A 17,091-nucleotide genomic window follows, 5' to 3' on the forward strand; every position below is an offset into this window, starting at 1 on the left:
AAGCATCTTCATACCATATATAATTCATTTTTATTTTGTCATTTTATTTCTATCTTTAACAATAAAAAAATTCATTTTTTTTCAATCTCTCACAATTTTTAATCATCACAAACCAAACGAGATATATTACGAGATATACACTAAGGGAATCTTACGAGATATATACTAAGGGAATCTTACTTTATTACTTTTTGGCTCTTAAAATTTACATTTTCAACCCTTCAACTTTTATGATATATTCATTCTCTTTGCATGCTATTCAATCGTTTATCTTTAATAATAAAGAAATTGATTTGATGTTTTGTGTTCTATTATTACATATATATATATATATATATATATATATATATATATATATATATATATATATATATAATACGATCGATCAATCGATTGAAATCATTCAAAATTCCATACCTCATATATCTATGTAAACATATCTACAACGATTGAATCATATGACGGATTTTCATACTAATCAGGTTTTTTTTGGATAGTTTTAGTATAATAATACGGTGACACAATTATCATTATATTGAGCATGTATGTATTTTATTAGTCAGGTGTTTAGCACCCGTGAAAATCTGAAGGAGTGGGTTGACAATGTGGCACGAATTCTCGGATATGTGGTCATTACAAAAAGATCATAAACGAAAATAAGTGGAGTCAATTGATCTTTTTTTTTTGGAGAAGACTTGCTATAGAGAGAGTAGTGTTGGTCGCTCAATATGATGAATCAGCTTTTGATGGCGAAGCAAACATTTTAAAGAAAAGCTACAATAAACAGTCAAATGATGTGAAGACTAATAATCTAAAAAAAATGATGAATATATGGAAGCCATCACCTTCTATGGCTTCAGAGCATGTTGTTCGTACAAATACCCATGGACGACCACGTACGAGTACAAAACCATCACAAGCGAAACCTCCTGTTCCCGCCAACTCAAGATCCTCATTATTATTGTTATTATTTTAAATTAATTAATAATAATAATAAAAATAATTATTATTATAATTATAATAATAAATGTAAAAAACAAAAAATAATAATAATAATAATAATTATTATTATTATTAATTAATTATTATTATTATTATTATTATTATTGTTAATGTAAAAAAAAAAAAAAAAAAAAAAAAAAAAAGACAACAAAAGGACAAAAATTTGACAAAAGACAAAAAAGGGGGGTAGAAATGGGAATTTGGGGGTACATACAAAAAAACCCCTTATTGTATGTATACCATATACCCATTTGATCTATCAATTATTAGTCATATTGATGCACTTGTACATTTTATGTAAGTGATCAAGATTCTCGTCTCAAAATCAGAAACCACATTTAAAATTTAAAAAGAAGGTTGGCAACCCGGCACCATTCTATTTAAATCTTTATAACTTATAAAGCACACAGCTTAAGGTTACAACATAAAGAAATAAAAAATTGATCTTTAAGAAAGAAAAGCTACTCCTGAATGGTGTATGGCTGAGTGTGCAACCATATGAATGTAGGTGTTGTGAAATTCAGTGCTTAACAATGTTAGTGGGGAATATATATTCATTCACGAATCACCACCGGGATGAAGAAATTCTAATCCTTTTGCAGAAGGTGTCAAGCCATGTTGAGAGAGGTACTCCGGGTTACAAAACTTGCTTAAATGCCTCATCCCACTATCGCACAAAATCGTTACAATCGTATGACCAGGACCCAACAATTTAGCCACTCTCACAGCTCCAACACAGTTCATTGCTGAAGAACTTCCAATAAATAGTCCATCGTTCTTCAAAAGAAATCTGATGATAAAACAAATCCTTACAACTCACAAAAACAAAAACAAAAACAAAATAATGTTAGACAAGTCTCAATCCTCTCCTACCTTGACATTTCCACAGCCTCAATATCAGTACCCCTGAAAGCTCCATCAAGTTGAGCCATTTTGAAATTCTCAGTCAATCTATTGATCCCTATTCCTTCAGTGACAGTATCAAATGGGTTCTTTAACCTCTTCCCTTCAGCCTCTTCTCTTGTATACATCACTCCTCTTGTAACTTTGTTAAACAAACCAGAACCAGGAGGATCCACAAGATAACACTTTATCCCTGGATCATTTTCCTTTAAAAAACAAGAAACACCAGCCACAGTGCCACCTGTCCCTGCAGCTGCAACAAAAGCATGTAATTTGCCACCAGTCTGCTCCCATATCTCAGGCCCCGTTCCTTCATAATGAGCTCTGTAGTTTGCCAGGTTCTCAAATTGATCTGCAAAGAATCCACCTTTATATCCATTCACTGCTACCTTATTTGCTTCACATGCCCTTCTCCTTGCAATATTCACATAGTGATCTTTGTGTGTTATTGACACTGGCCTAACCCTTTCAACTGTTGCCCCAAGGGCCTCTAGTATTTTAGACTGAATAAGTTCAAACAATTTCAGTAACATAAACTAATACACCATAATCAACTTTCTTTTCTACTTCTAGTTACCAAAATTTTCACAAACCTACCTTCTCGATTGCAGCATCATCTGGGATAACTACATGACATTTGCATCCATAAGCAGGAGCAACTGTTGCAAGACTAATTGCAGTGCTTCCGGCACTTCCCTCTGTAACTACACCGCCTATGGATAGTTGTCCAGATTCTAAGGCCTGTGGATTATTTTCTTATTCATCAGCATATATTGCTATAACCAAATTAAAGAAACAGAACCCCTAGAATTAATAGAGAAGATCGAGTTAACCTCTTCAATTATTTTAACAGCGACTCTGTCTTTAACACTTCCTCCAGGATTCAAAAACTCTGCTTTCGCAAGAATCTGATTAACATGGAATTACAAAGACATGATTACCATCGGGAAAAACCATAACACAAACTGATGTATGTAAAATGAAAAATGGAAGAGGTTACTTCACATCCAGTCGCATCGGAGAGGCTAGTAATCCGAATGAGAGGGGTGTTGCCAATCGCACCGACGATTCCATTTCTCTTAAGCTTGTTCTTGGTTAGGGTTTTGCCTCTCGAATGAGACGTAGCACGGCGTTTATTGGATATAACGTAGAGAGAACATAGGACAACTGAGACTACTCCTATAATTGCGATTGGTTTTGGCGATGGGGGCATCTCGCGGTGGTCGGAGCTTCAGAGAAGTAGACGGCACGGTGGAGTTGTGTAACCGGCTATAAACCGGGTTACCGGTCGGCGGGTGTAAACTATTACCAAAAGAAGACTAGAGCCCAACCCAATAGTGCTATATGTCTTAACGCTTAAGTCTCTTAATTTTGTCAATCAAATCTTTATAAGCCCAATTGTGTGTTGCAAATAAAATATGTAACGTATTTGTTCTTTACTTCTTTTATGAAATTCTATTAGGCGAATGTGAGTGAAATAATTATGTAATTAAATATGAATATCTAAATTATGGTAAAATAAATAATTGATATAAGTTGTAAGTTGTTAGCATTGTTTTTAACCATATGTTAAATTGGTAAGGTGATAACTTTATAGCAAATATGATCATAACATAATGTAATTAACAAAATTATATTCCAATTGATATGGTTCAATCTCTTATTAATATTTTTTTTATTTACAAGTAATTTATATTAATAAATAATACAAAATTATTATTGCATTAAGTGTGTGTTTAGTACGAAGAGTTTGAGAGTTTCTAGTTTCTAGCGTTTGACAAAAAGTTCTGTTTTAAACAGAAAGTCCCGTTTGGTACTACAAACTTCTAGTGTTTAGTTTAAACAAAACTCCCTAAATCCAAAGCTACTTCACGTAACGTTTAATAAAACACTACCATTTACAAACTATACGCTACCAACTAGTTTTGTCGAACACGTCTTAAAAGTTTTAATGTAATGTTAGTTACTCCATTCGATATTAGTATCTAGTTAGTATTAGCATCTCAATAATCTTATTGTAAGGTCACGCCTTATAATCTGATGAGGCAAACATATGACACGCTGATCTATCAGCGTCAACATCTGCACATTGACAGCGCCAACATATCAAGTTTATTAGCGTTAGCTTACATGTTAGTTATTAGATTGTATTTTTTTGTATAATAGTTAATGATATAGAGAAGTATAGAATAGATCACAGATTCGGTATCTTTATGATAAGATCGACTCTTAGTATAGATTATATACAATCTCATCAATCTTGGGATATACATGTATAGATTAGTATATATACAACATAAGGGCAAACCCTAATGTTGTGGTCGTGGTAGTTGTGATTATGGCTTTGTGTCATTCGTCTTTGTGACAAACCTGTCTTCTTGGTGAAGACAAAACTTCTTTTCTTAGTGAAAGGAACAATAAGGAGAACTTATGTGTTATTTTCTTTCTGTTGATTATTTTGCTTAGATTAGTTTTACATTTCTCAATCATACTTGAAGTGTATCTGATCATCACAAACCTTCAATTGGTATCAGAGCAGATTTGTGATACACTCAAGTAATCATGTCGACCTCTTTCGTTCCTACGTCATCTATCTGTAACAAGATCCCTCTGTTTGACAAATACAACTTCTTTGATTGGAAATCAAAGGCCATGAAAGTTCTAGTTTCATGGATTTCAATATGCTCGACGTCGTCAACAAAGGTCCTATAGTTGCTATGCATCAATCATCCAATAATGGTGCATCTGGAAGTAAGCTAAAAGTGAAATCCCTGTTATAACAAGGAAGAGAAAAGGATGTTGAATCTTGATGTAAAGGCTAGAATTGCTATTGGAAACTCACTTCCTTTTTCTGTCTATCGTTTGGTCCAAAACTGCTCAACTGCTCAAGAGATGATGATCACTTTATCATCTACTTTTGAAAGGGAAAACTCTTTAGACGATGAAGCTAAGTGTCTTATGGCGCAGGTTGTTGAATCTCACGCTGACACTTCACATGACAGCGTTGGGATCCTTAACGCTAATTCTCCTCACACTATTGATGACCTCAAGTTAGAACGGGACGATACATCAGTGTATCAAGTAAAAAATCATGTTAATCTTTCCTCTGTTGATAATATCGAAAAAGATGACACGATCGATCTCTTACGTTTCAAGTTATTAATCTCAAATAAAGAAAAATATTCTTTCAGTCTTGAGCTAATGATTCTCAAAGAAAAACTCCTTTCTCTAGAAAAATCTATTTATGTTTTAAAAAAGGAAAACACTTGTTTCTCGCTTACCAATAATTTTCTTCACTTTGAAAAAGAAAAGGTTGTTGATCATGCTAATCACACTCAACTTATTTTGAATTTTTGGGCATCCTCTCACTTTAATGTCACAAGAATCATTAATGCTCATTGTCTAGACTAGTGTAAGAAAATTCTTGGAGGTGATATAAAAGGTGTTGTTTCTTTAACCAAATTCGAAACTAAACAAACATTTTATAAAGCTAAATGCTCACTGCTCTTGATCCTTCTCTCCAACCTTCTCATCGTGAGTATGTTCCTCCATCCACTAAGACTTTGCTAAAGTTTCCTATATGTAATGGTGAAGTTCATTCTATAAACGAAATTCTTAGCATGTTTCCTCAGTGCTCAATTAGCAATTATGAAACTGAAGATCAATCAAAGCCTTCTACTCCTAATAACTCTTCTAAGGATCATGAGTCTCATGACAATGTAGCATATGAGCATACCATTGATAACATTCCTTGTTCCAGAGCTAAATCAAAAACTCTTAAATCAAATAAACAAAATTCTTCAGATTCAGCAGTTGAAAAGAAATCAAATTATAATGTTAAAGGAAAGCATCTTGGAATTAAATTTTGTTATCGATGTGGTGATGCCTCTCACAAAGTCAGCGAATGCACTTTTGAAAAGAACATCGTTCGCGCTAATAATATCATGACTCGAAATGATAAGTGGATCAAGAAGGAAAAATCGTTGAACTGTCTCCCTGATGAGTGTTATAACATCTTTTCTTAGTGATCCTTTGCAAGTGGGTAAGTGTATATTTAATGTATATTTTTTTAGACTTACTGTACATCTTAGTTTCAGGGTAAAGAGCATATTTGGTATTTAGACAGCGGCTGCACAAGACATATGACAAGACTCAAGTCTCTCCTGGAAGATTTCATAAAGAAGTATGGTTCGTCAGTCCCATATGGAGATAATGGCAAGGGAGCTACAAAGGGATATGGCTCCATCAAGTGCAATTATGTTGTTTTCAAGAATGTCTCTTATGTGAAAGGTCTTGAGCATAATCTTATTTCTATTAGTCAACTGTGTGACACTGGCTATGAAGTTCTCTTCAACAAGAAAGAAGGAAAAGTTGTTGATCAAGAGAAAATCATTGTTCTTACTACAAATCGACAAAATGACATCTATGTTTTGGATATGTTTTCTGCTAACAACTCACTTCGCCGTTGCTTCTTCTATCGTGCTCATTCTCATCTAAATTGGTTGTGGCACAAAAGGCTATCACATGTGAACTTCAAGAACATCTCAAGGATTGCAGGGAATCAGCTTGTGAGAGGAATTCCTAAGATGCAATTTGTCAATGACAAACTGTGCTCAGCGTGTGAAAAAGGGAAGAAAACCAAGTCTTCGTTCAAACCAAAGTTCTGTTCTTCAATCATCAATCCTCTCACTACAAGAAAAATCCTAAATAGCTACAGAAAGTTGCTACGGAATCAAAATCCATAGCTATTCGACTACGAAATATGTTACGTAATGGCTTATCGTAGCTATTTTGCTATGGAAATGGCTACGGAATTGCATTGCGTATCTAAATCTTGAAAAGCTACGAAAATTTACTATGGAATCAAAATTTGTAGTTATTCTACTACGGAATATGCTACGGATTGGCTACTTGTAGCTATTTTGCTACGGAAATAGCTACGAAGTTGCATTTTCGTAGCTAAATCCCGAATTACTACTGAAAGTTGCTACAAAATCAAAATTTGTAGCTATCTTACTACGATATATACTACGGAGTTGTTAGTCGTAGCTAGTTCGTTACAGAACTTCTTACGAAATCCATATATGTAGCTAGTTTGCTACATCATTAGCTACACAATCAAAATAGGTAGCTAGTTGGCTACGGAAGTGAAATCTGTAGCTATTTTCTTATGAAATTTGTTAGAAAATAAAATTTTGTAGCTAATCTACTATGTAACTTGTTACGAAAAGCTTGCCGGTAGATATTTGTGTATAAAACTTGTTTTCTAATTTGCAAAATAACTACGAAATCAAAATCTGTTGGTATTTTACTATGGAATATTTCGTAGCCAAGTAGCTATAGAATATGTTTCTGTAGCAAAATATAGAAATTTCTATAACCTATTCATATACTCTATTAATGAGAATGGTGGTCATGTACAGTAGAATTCTTGCTTATTCCACATTAACCACCAATCTTTTATCGTTTACATTTATTACCTTAAGAACCATCCTAATAGGTAGAGAACCCAAACCCTTAGCTTAAAAGGTTAAGGCTTAAACAATAAGCACTTATTCATCAATACCTATCTCCCTAAATCGTTGATTTCCTTTTGTCTCCGTTATCGTCCGTCCGGTATTGGGCTGTTAGGCGGGGTCAATGGGGACACACGTCTGTTGTGCTTCGTTTGCGTCAATGCTTCTTCCGATTAACGCTATCTATCTTCCCAAGAAGAACAACGCCTTATTTTAATCAATACCAGTTTCTCTCAAATTCATCTTTCGTCTCTTTCATCCCACTTGTGAAAGGAGAGAAGCATCAATCGCATCAGCTTTGTCTCCGAACCTTAAATTCCAGCTTTTCTGATTAAGTTTCTTTCTAGGTTTGCTGATTCAATTTCTTTATTACAATAATTCTATGCGTCGATTTCACATTTGCCTGGAGCACGAAATTAGAGAAGCATAAATCGCTTTAATTTTGTCTGTGATCCCTAAATTCTAGGTTTGCCTTTTCAATTGCAGGAAAATGTGGCGAAGACTTCATTGACGTTTTTTGGACGGTGGAAGACTTTCAAGAAACATTCAATCGTCTAAAATGGTCGTGCGTTTTACTCACTTTCTAGAATTCCTTGTGATTAAACTATCCATGTATGTATATTGCAAATTACATGTAGATGATATCATTATCATCTCTTTTACGTTTTCAATTTTTAATCTCGCTGCCTGGAACAAGTTTTTTGGTCATGTTCCAATTGTGGTATGATTTTTGCTACATTTTTGTTACTTACCACATCTCACTAAGCGAATTTCCATTGTTTCTAATGTTTGGAAACATTTTATTGTAATACCTGTTTAGTGCTTCACTTTTCCTACTGTCATCTATGTGTTGATTGAAAATTGTCTCTTGATTTATGTGAAAATAGCTATAGCCTACTATCTATAAATATATAGTTAGTGTTGACTTATATTGATTTTGTAGTTTTCTTATTGTATTTGCAAATTTTCTTATTTTTCTCAACTGACTTCCAGATTAAAAGAGAGATCTCTATAATGAAGATGATGAGGCATCCTAATATTTTCAGACTCCATGAGGTATATTTAAAATTATGTGATATGTATGCTTGTACCCACAACGTGTTTAAAGAAATTCCTTTTTGTGTTCATGTGCCTGTATGGAAACTCTTTGACCTAATTAGAATCTTTCATTTGTCACATAACTAACAATGTTATCATCAAAATGTAAATCTTGTATGAACATCTTCTCAAATCTTGGTCATTTTTGTGTGTGAGATAGTAACTGAAATGTTAATCTTGGTTGAGTTATTATTTTTTAGGAAAGTGAATGTGAAGATGATGAAATTGTGATGACAATGATGAAGAAAATGATCATGAACAAGAAGCAGAGGCAGAAAAGGAGGTGGTGTATTAAAAGCCTGAAGAACTTTTGCCTCCAAAGGACACTGATAGACAGCTGTCAAAGAAGGTATTTGTGTCTTTTGTCAAATGATGAAGTTTTATTAAAAAAAGGGAAAAAAGAAGATATAATATATGTTACGGAATGCATAATAAACTTCCTTTCATATACTGGTTTCTGTTTTTGAGATGGCATTGTGACATTTTTTTACAGTTTTTTTTTATAGTTACCCATACTATTAATTCGGATTTCTCATCTTTATAAAATCGAATGGAAATGTGTGCAGGATTTCCCGAATATCGAGATGGATGTGCACACGTTCTTGGTCAACAGATTAAGAGTCATCCATTACTTGAATTCATTAGAAAGGTATATTTTGTTTGGTTATTTTCTTAATTGTTTGAGACCGGATATGAAGCTTGAATTATTTTTATTGACTAATTTCACCATAAAGTCAAATCTGTAACAAAAGAATCAACCTTAGAAATCTGATTTATAGGCATATATTGCAAAAGTAATAGTCATATATCCTAATTCAGTCTACATTTCCTTCTAATTTTTAATGTTATAAATTACTAATATGAAAAATATGTTATTCAAACTACTAAATGATCCATGCATTTGTGTGAAGTGATATTTATGTGACTTTAAGCCATTTGATCAAGTTTTGTTCTCACTACTACTTCTGTTATGGATAAATGAATCATTATTTTTTGTTCTTGAATTTTCTTTTGATTTTATTGGGAAATGTTTAAAATATGCAATTATGATGATTGATCTTATGTTTCCACTTCTAACCCAAATCCAGAAATCCTTATAGTTGTATGAGTTTCTTATTTCATTCTGTCATATTGTCGTATGTGCTTAATATGTTCTCTCTGATGCTATTGTATGTGCTTCTTATTTCTTAACCATTTATTTTTAATAAAATTCAAATAAATATTAATATGTGAGCTAACAAAAAATGTAACATATTACCACAGATAGAATGGCTTTAAGAAGTGCTTTTATTTTATATGGATCGGTTGGTGGGCCGTCAAAAACAGTTGTTCTTCTTGCATATGAGTGTCCTCAAGAGGTATAAAAAATGAACAACTTTTTACTAAATCTAATCAAATGAATTAATTATCATTAAAAAAATTGATTGTTGCAGATTGATGATTCTGAGATCTTGGTGAGGTCTGGTTTTATTGTATTTAAAGCCACGTTCTTCAACTTTCTCTCTGCATTGGTGGCACTAGCAGGAACTGCTTTGGTTAGTTAATTTTTTTTAATTAAAGCAAAAAATGATATATTATATTAGATCGTTTATTAAAATGATAAATAATAATAAATAGACCAAATAATAGGTCTTATCGTTAGTTTTATTCTATCACCTCAATCTACAATTGGTTAATACTTTTTTTATTTCTTCCTTTCTGCAGGTTCATTTTCACAGAATGCTTCAATGGAACTCATCCATTTGCATCTTGCTCCTATTGATTCTAGACTCGCAAATGTGTTGATGCAGATCAAGTCTGAACTAAATGTACACAGTTAGATAAGTGATAATGTTTTTTAAATTGGATAGTACTTCTTTATGTCACCTAAATTGCTTTCATAGAAAAAAAGAAATAAAATAGATAACATATCTTAAATAACGAAGGCTTCCAATCCCTGCTGCAACACGGGGGAACATTATCTAGTTAAATTTATATTTACTACATTTTCATATATTTCTATGAATATTATAATATGAATATTGGATTTTGTTGAATATTATTATTGTACTAAATTTGCACCCGAACCTATTGTTATGGAAAAAATTGTTATGAAACTAATGGCTACGGAATTTGCTACGTAACAAATAGCTATAGAATTTGCTACGGAAGGAATGGCTACGGAATTTGCTACGTAACGAATGGCTACAGAATTTGTTACGGAACGAATGACTACGAAATTTGTTACGGAACGAATGGTTACAGAATTTGCTACGGAACAAATAGTTACGAAATTTGCTACGGACAAAATGGCTATGCAATTTGCTACGAACAAAATAGATACGAAATTTGCTACAAAATTCATTGTTACGGAATTGTGATGGAGGTGTGTTGTAGTTGAAATGATACGAATAGACATCGTAGCAACGGCCGTAGCAAAATTGCTACTGAACTATAATTTCGTAGTTAAACATTTTGTTACAAGAAATCTTACTATGGAATCTCATTGGCAAATTCCGTAGCAACTTCCATAGTTATTTAGGTTTAACTACAGAATTTCAACTTTTTGCTACGGAATTTTTCCATAGTTAAATCGAAATTTTCTTGTAGTGTCTTCATCTCCTTCATATGAACCTTTTTGGACCAATTCCGATCTAGTCAAGAGCTAGGAAGAAATATACTCTTGTCATTGTGAATGAATTTTAAAGGTTTACGTAGATAGTTTTTTTTAAAAAAAGAGTCATGCCAGCAAATGAAATCATTGCTCTCATTAAGCAATGGGATGTCCTTTATGATCACAAAATAAAACAATTACTTAATGATCATGGAAATGAATTCAAAAACTCTTCTCTGGAAGATTTTTGCTCAGTCTTAGGAATCTCTCAGTAGTTAGAACTCCCCAACATTTTGACAATGATTTAGTACGCTTTGACTATGATTTGGTACATTTTATTTAGTGACCTTTTATCTAACTTTTAGAAATTAGCATTAGCTCTTTTATCGTTAATCAAGTTCACTAACTAAACCCTCAAAGTTTGAAAGCTTATCGCTTTATAAAAAATTTAGATCAGAAAAATAAAAATAAAAAATAGCAGCAATATTGTAATTTTAACAGGTTCTAATTAAATTGGTAATAATTTAACCAAATAAAAAATACAAGTAATAAATTAGTAAATACCATCTACAGCACAACACCAGCGTGAATTGGCGTCCTCATGTACGTACGTCGTACGGTTACAATTTATTAGACAGATGTTTGCGTAAGTAGAAATTCAGAGGCATACCACGACGACTGTGAAAGCAGAACATCTGAAGCTGTCAGCGTACCAGTTTTATCAAAGTCGAGTCTTTCAAACTCTTCCATGATAGGCGCCATGTCTTCTTGGCTGATTTTCCCCATCTCTTTTAGCTTATAAAGGATGAATTCAGCAGCCCTATATATATATATATAAACAATATAAAGTAATTACTAATTAATTCTTTTTAACGATTGGATGTTTCATAGCTAGCTACTTACACTACAACACCATCGTCATCAAGATCAGCTGCCTCCAAGTCTGCAGGCGTGGTCTTTCTCTTAAGAGCCCATTTCACTAATGACCTCTGTCTTCTTTGAGTGTGTAGCATAGCAAAAGTAAACAGCAACTGACCCAAGTAAATAGTACCAGACAGAATCCAAAAAAGCGCGAAAACACGCCCGCCTTTTGTTGAGAAGCATTTATCGATGTAACCTAAGCTTGTAATTGTGGCAACCACACAATAAAAAGCATGAATAAAGTCCAAATCTTCAACAGCAACCAACACGGTTGTCCCGGCAGCCATAAGAACCACAAGCAAGGCCACTAGTATTATACACTTGTTCCTAACTTTGTTGGTTTCCATTTGTTTTAGGGTTTCAGCAGTGCCAAGGGTTTGATTCAAGTGTAAGGCTCTTGCTAGCAGTAGTTCCTGTTTCTCGACTAGAAAATCTGCAGCTTTGCTGAGGACTAGCCCGATGAGAAGCATTCCCAAGACGACGAAAAGACAGGCTAGTAGTATTGTGAGAGTGCTACCAGGGAAAAGGTCTCCATACCCAACAGAAGTCATTGTGACAACTGTGAAATACAGAGCATCGAGGACTGCGTTTGTTTTCCTTCCATTAATTTGGTGTCTAACCAGATAGAAGCAAAGCGTGCCTGCACCCAAGTAAATAGACAAGATGATGGCTACTTTTCGGTAGCTTGGGTGGAGGTAATTAAATACAGACTTAGGCCGTGAAAAAGAGGAATCGGCAGTTTTGGATTGTGAAGGAAACGAATCTGCTATTGGGGCACTTTTAATGCGTCTGAATCTTTTTCTTTTGATGGAAGTTATTTGGTCTTTTGGTATTGGTTGTTGTCCACCCTTAGATGCCATCACAATTCACAAATCGCAACCACTTTTCTTCAGTCCTAAGAAGCAATATTTCAAACATTAATAATGCCTGCCAACGATACTTGATGCAATTCTTGAGTCACTTAACAGATATCCAAACCATTTAGATTAGGGGACTTATTATTATCAAAGTACGCAGCAGCTTAGAATTTGAAGAAATATGGAAGCAGATGCAGGAAAGTGAATCGGATGTATGGATATTACAGTACAAGCATGGAGTAAGCAGGAAGCTACATAAAACTTTCGGCCAGTCAAAACCGCCTTCAACTTTTCAAAACTAACTTTCAGTTTTCAAGTTCTATCTTGCATGCTGTAATACTACATATTTTGCTATTTCGTTATTTTTTACTAGCTAGACTTCAAACTTAATTGTACATTTTCCATTAAACTACCAATTACGATCGATCAAAAACAAAAATCAGAGACTCGGATATAACAGATCTCAACAATCGCTAACAAATAAACAAATGCTAATACAATAATGCTCCGAGAAACAATTAAAGTAAACTAGCTACCTTCGTGATTCGTAGGGTTCCTTTCCGTAACTTGTTAGCAGCAGCAGTCATCCATGGTTTCTAATTGCAGTCAGTTGTAAATTGAACACGAAGTGGAAGTCCATTGTAGTAATATTATAGCAAGCTTCGAAAATGTCAGGAAGTCGCCGCACCGGTATTTTAATTAATTAAGAGAAAGAAACACCGATTTGCTTTCGTTTACTGAATCTCAACCGTCGGATTCACGTAGTGATGTCGGAGATCCCGTCGGCAGGACGATTAATGTTTCCACATTCAGCAATTTTTAATTTTTAACTATATTATTGCAGTCAACTCCCACCGGTAGTTGAATAGATTGAGTGCAAGCATCAAGATCGCTAATAAATGCATTGTGGATCCATTCATTCAAAGTTTCAAACGATATAAAGTCATACACCAGTATATTATTAAAGATTCTTAACTTTGTATTTTAAAGAGGGTTAATCAACTATTCAAAAAAAAATTGTTTGAGTTCATGCAATTTATCCAAGAAAATGGTATATATATGGACAATATTAGAGTTGGCTTATTTTTTTCAAATAAAACTAAAATCTAAGCCTAATGGTTTTAATAATTAAGATATCAAACTTTATATTATTATTATGATTGCTTGTTATGACCGTAAGCTCGAACTTGTAAAATTAATCTATTCGTTGAAAATGCGATTTACTTACGAAAACAACGATTTGTTAAAGCCGATTCAAGAAAAATGGAATATCAAAATTAAAGAAGAAAATGAATGTTCATATTGTTCTATAGTGTAACATTCATATCTTTGATGTAATAAACTTTGAGGATTATAGCCTTTTGGAAGTGGGTCACGACGTGAGCTATGCCCAGTCACGTCGTGAGTCAGTGTTGACCCGTTAACTCAGGTTTCTTGAGTCTCATGACATGAACCATTGTTGGTCACGACGTGAGAACCGTCTAATGGCCAAAACCCTAATGTTTTCGGGTATTTAATGGAATGAAGGGGCTAATGTAACGTCCCAAAATTTAAGACCAAAATTTTCATTTTTATAATAAATAAACCATCATCCAAATCGTTTCATAAAAACCATAATGAAATCAAAGTATATCAATAATCATCCGGTTACATCAGAGTCAAATAAAATGTGGAACAATATGGTGTGTGCGATACGATCATTCTGAGTTCTTCCTCTTTTAATCCGGAAGTACTTGATACATAAACTGAAAACCATAAACATGAAGCTTAATGAGTTCTCTAAAATACTTCATACCATACATAACAAACATACAATGGGTCATACCTAATAACCATCGGGCCCCGCCCAACATTGAGCCCCGCTCGGAACAGATCTGTCAATAATATGAGATGGGTCTCGCCTCATCACATTCATCAGGTCGCGCCTGACATCAGCCCCCTCCCTAGTATACATATAGACACATAAACACATGCAATAATCACTAAGACAAAATAGCATATAATACACTCATCAGGCCCTGCCCAATATACATATCACATACATCGCATGCAATAGTCACACAAACAACTAGCATCCTAACCATAATAAGTCATAGGTTGGCACTGGTGCCTTCAACCTGCCAAACACAAATGGTTTTCTTAACATGGGTTTTATAATGTGGAGTTTTACCTTAATAAATGAAAACTTTTTGTTGTGAAAATGGGACGTCACATTGATAAGTCGAGTCTTCTTAAAAAAAGTCAAATATTTATTGGTAAAATTAGTTTTCAAAAAGTCATATATCTTTACTATCTTATAAAAGAAATCTCACTGTTTCTAAAAATAGCTTCAATATAATAATAATATTTTTTTAAGACGTCCAAACAATTTAGCTAAAAGTACAAGTAACAACCAATAAAATAATATTAATCTTGCATTGTTCAAACATGTAAGCTAAACGTACTATCAACCAATACATATAGGAATTTTGACCCAGTAGTCTTTATTCGCTCTAATACCTGATTAATTCCTAAAATAAAGGAACACATATCTCTATTTTGGCTGCTAGGATAGTATTTCGCTAACAAGAGAAACTATACATTACATTTCTCTCTCTAAACATAAATTTCCCTGAACCCACCGTCATCTTCGTTCGACTGTGTTACCTTTGGAGTCGGTATGCTACGATACGCAATCCCCTTTGTAAAAATCGTTTTCCGGCTTCACTAACTTCTCCCAGAGTTTTTGTCGACCTTTTGACCATCGATCTCCGCAAGGTTAAGTATATCACAACTCACCACCTGCTTCTCTCTTCTTCGTTTTTCTTGTTTTCTAATTTGAAAACTTGTTTGTTTGAAGGATATTTTTAGGGTTTTGATGAACGATAGGGGTTTTATTTGAATCTTAAATTTGTTTAAGTTTAATTTGATTTTAGGTTTTTGGTTGAACTTGGTAAATACATGATTTAGGCAGATCTGGATTCAAACCCATGGATCAACCATCACGGCTCCATCGCACCACCAAATTGTGGTTCCCTTCTTCCATTCATTCAAGACGAATCGATTGTGGTTATTTCAACAACGACATTAACTTATCTGGTAGCCATCACTATTTTTCATTTTTCTAAGAAAATACAAACTATTTCGTATTTTCTTTGCATATCTTTGGTTTTTTATGTTTATCTTTACAGATATGGAAATCGTAACATCACAAACCTCTATCAACCACCATCCTTTGTTCCTGTGCCACAAAAGGTAAGGCCTTTTTTTTTTAACCAACCTTAGATCTATCGATTTTATGAGTCTTTTTATGTTGGATAAAGTTGGAGGAAGTAAAAGAAATGTTTGAACTATTCGTTGTTATTGTTGCTACTATTGTTAGGGCTCAACCAGAAGATTTTAAGACTATTTGGCAGGAATGGGTGAAAGATTTTCTTATGATGCTTACCATTTGTATCGTTATCCTCTCTCTTAACTTTGTAAGTTTAAGTTTTCCCTTTCTCCTTTCTTGGTAAAATACATGTTAGTCTTAGCTCCATTTCTTCTTCTAGCTTTTTGTGGTTTTTGGCTCCCTTACAACAAGATTGTGTCCTTTTATTTCAACATGAATAAAAATAATCATTTTGTCACTACAAGCATGCATTGAATCATCATTTCAATTGTGATCTTTTATGTTCAGATCTTCATAGAGATGTCAAAGGGTGGGCCATGAATGATCGTTGGATTTTTTTACACTTTTGGTGCTAATGTTGTGACAAAGTTTCTATTCAACAATGATCTTTATGCTGTTTTCAACACTCACTATGTTTGTGTGACATCCCCAAAATCTCGGCCAGAAAAGACCGATTTCATTTATGCTTTTTAAAACATTTTCAGAGTAAATCCGTTTGATTTTAAAAGAGGTGCGGAATTTGTTCCCAAAAACAAAACATGATAAAATAGATATTTATCAAAATATTTCATATAGAAATATGATTTCATTTCATAATCAAAAGTCGGGATGTCATGTTCGGATATAGATCATAAAGCATAAACGATGATATTACAAGTCGTTCAACAAATATATACATATGCAGACTTGTAAACAAAAATGACTTGATGATTCGCCCATCTTAAGCTCTTGCGCCACTTCCTGTAATACAAATCAACTGAGTGGGTCAGGCTTGGGAGCCTGGTGAGCATATAGGGTTTTCAAACCCACAATAATTATATTTAATTTCAT

At 33.7% G+C, this 17,091-nt stretch overlaps 3 protein-coding genes across 4 annotated transcripts; 1 reads left to right on the forward strand and 2 right to left on the reverse strand.

Annotated features, from left to right (window-relative positions):
* Positions 1-1,346: 1,346 nt before the first annotated feature.
* Positions 1,347-3,238, reverse strand: LOC145051832 (Pyridoxal-5'-phosphate-dependent enzyme family protein). The gene is made up of 5 exons (XM_078999654.1): positions 2,906-3,238; positions 2,739-2,813; positions 2,503-2,646; positions 1,876-2,408; positions 1,347-1,792 (listed from the first exon to the last, which is right to left on the reverse strand). Exons 1-5 carry the CDS (start codon positions 3,116-3,118, stop codon positions 1,561-1,563), a joined length of 1,197 nt encoding a protein of 398 aa, XP_078855780.1. The 5' UTR covers positions 3,119-3,238; the 3' UTR covers positions 1,347-1,560.
* Positions 3,239-7,456: 4,218 nt separating this feature from the next.
* Positions 7,457-10,555, forward strand: LOC145051833 (IAA-alanine resistance protein 1-like). 2 transcript variants are annotated; one of them, XM_078999656.1, is made up of 8 exons: positions 7,457-7,768; positions 7,908-7,986; positions 8,415-8,477; positions 8,720-8,868; positions 9,086-9,168; positions 9,783-9,877; positions 9,953-10,054; positions 10,224-10,555. In XM_078999656.1, the coding sequence occupies exons 6-8, from the start codon at positions 9,788-9,790 to the stop codon at positions 10,302-10,304; spliced, it is 273 nt and encodes a 90-aa protein (XP_078855782.1). In that variant the 5' UTR covers positions 7,457-7,768; positions 7,908-7,986; positions 8,415-8,477; positions 8,720-8,868; positions 9,086-9,168; positions 9,783-9,787; the 3' UTR covers positions 10,305-10,555. The 2 variants fall into 2 exon arrangements, with proteins under 2 accessions (XP_078855782.1, XP_078855781.1); XM_078999655.1 differs by having other exon boundaries at positions 7,908-7,983.
* Positions 10,556-11,574: 1,019 nt separating this feature from the next.
* Positions 11,575-13,710, reverse strand: LOC145051834 (two-pore potassium channel 1-like). The gene is made up of 3 exons (XM_078999657.1): positions 13,427-13,710; positions 12,016-12,928; positions 11,575-11,932 (listed from the first exon to the last, which is right to left on the reverse strand). The coding sequence occupies exons 2-3, from the start codon at positions 12,891-12,893 to the stop codon at positions 11,743-11,745; spliced, it is 1,068 nt and encodes a 355-aa protein (XP_078855783.1). The 5' UTR covers positions 12,894-12,928; positions 13,427-13,710; the 3' UTR covers positions 11,575-11,742.
* Between the last annotated feature and the right edge of the window lie 3,381 nt (positions 13,711-17,091).

Source organism: Lactuca serriola, chromosome 5, assembly GCF_051521515.1.
Source record: "Lactuca serriola cultivar US96UC23 chromosome 5, Lser_US96UC23_V15, whole genome shotgun sequence".
NCBI lineage: Eukaryota > Viridiplantae > Streptophyta > Magnoliopsida > Asterales > Asteraceae > Lactuca > Lactuca serriola.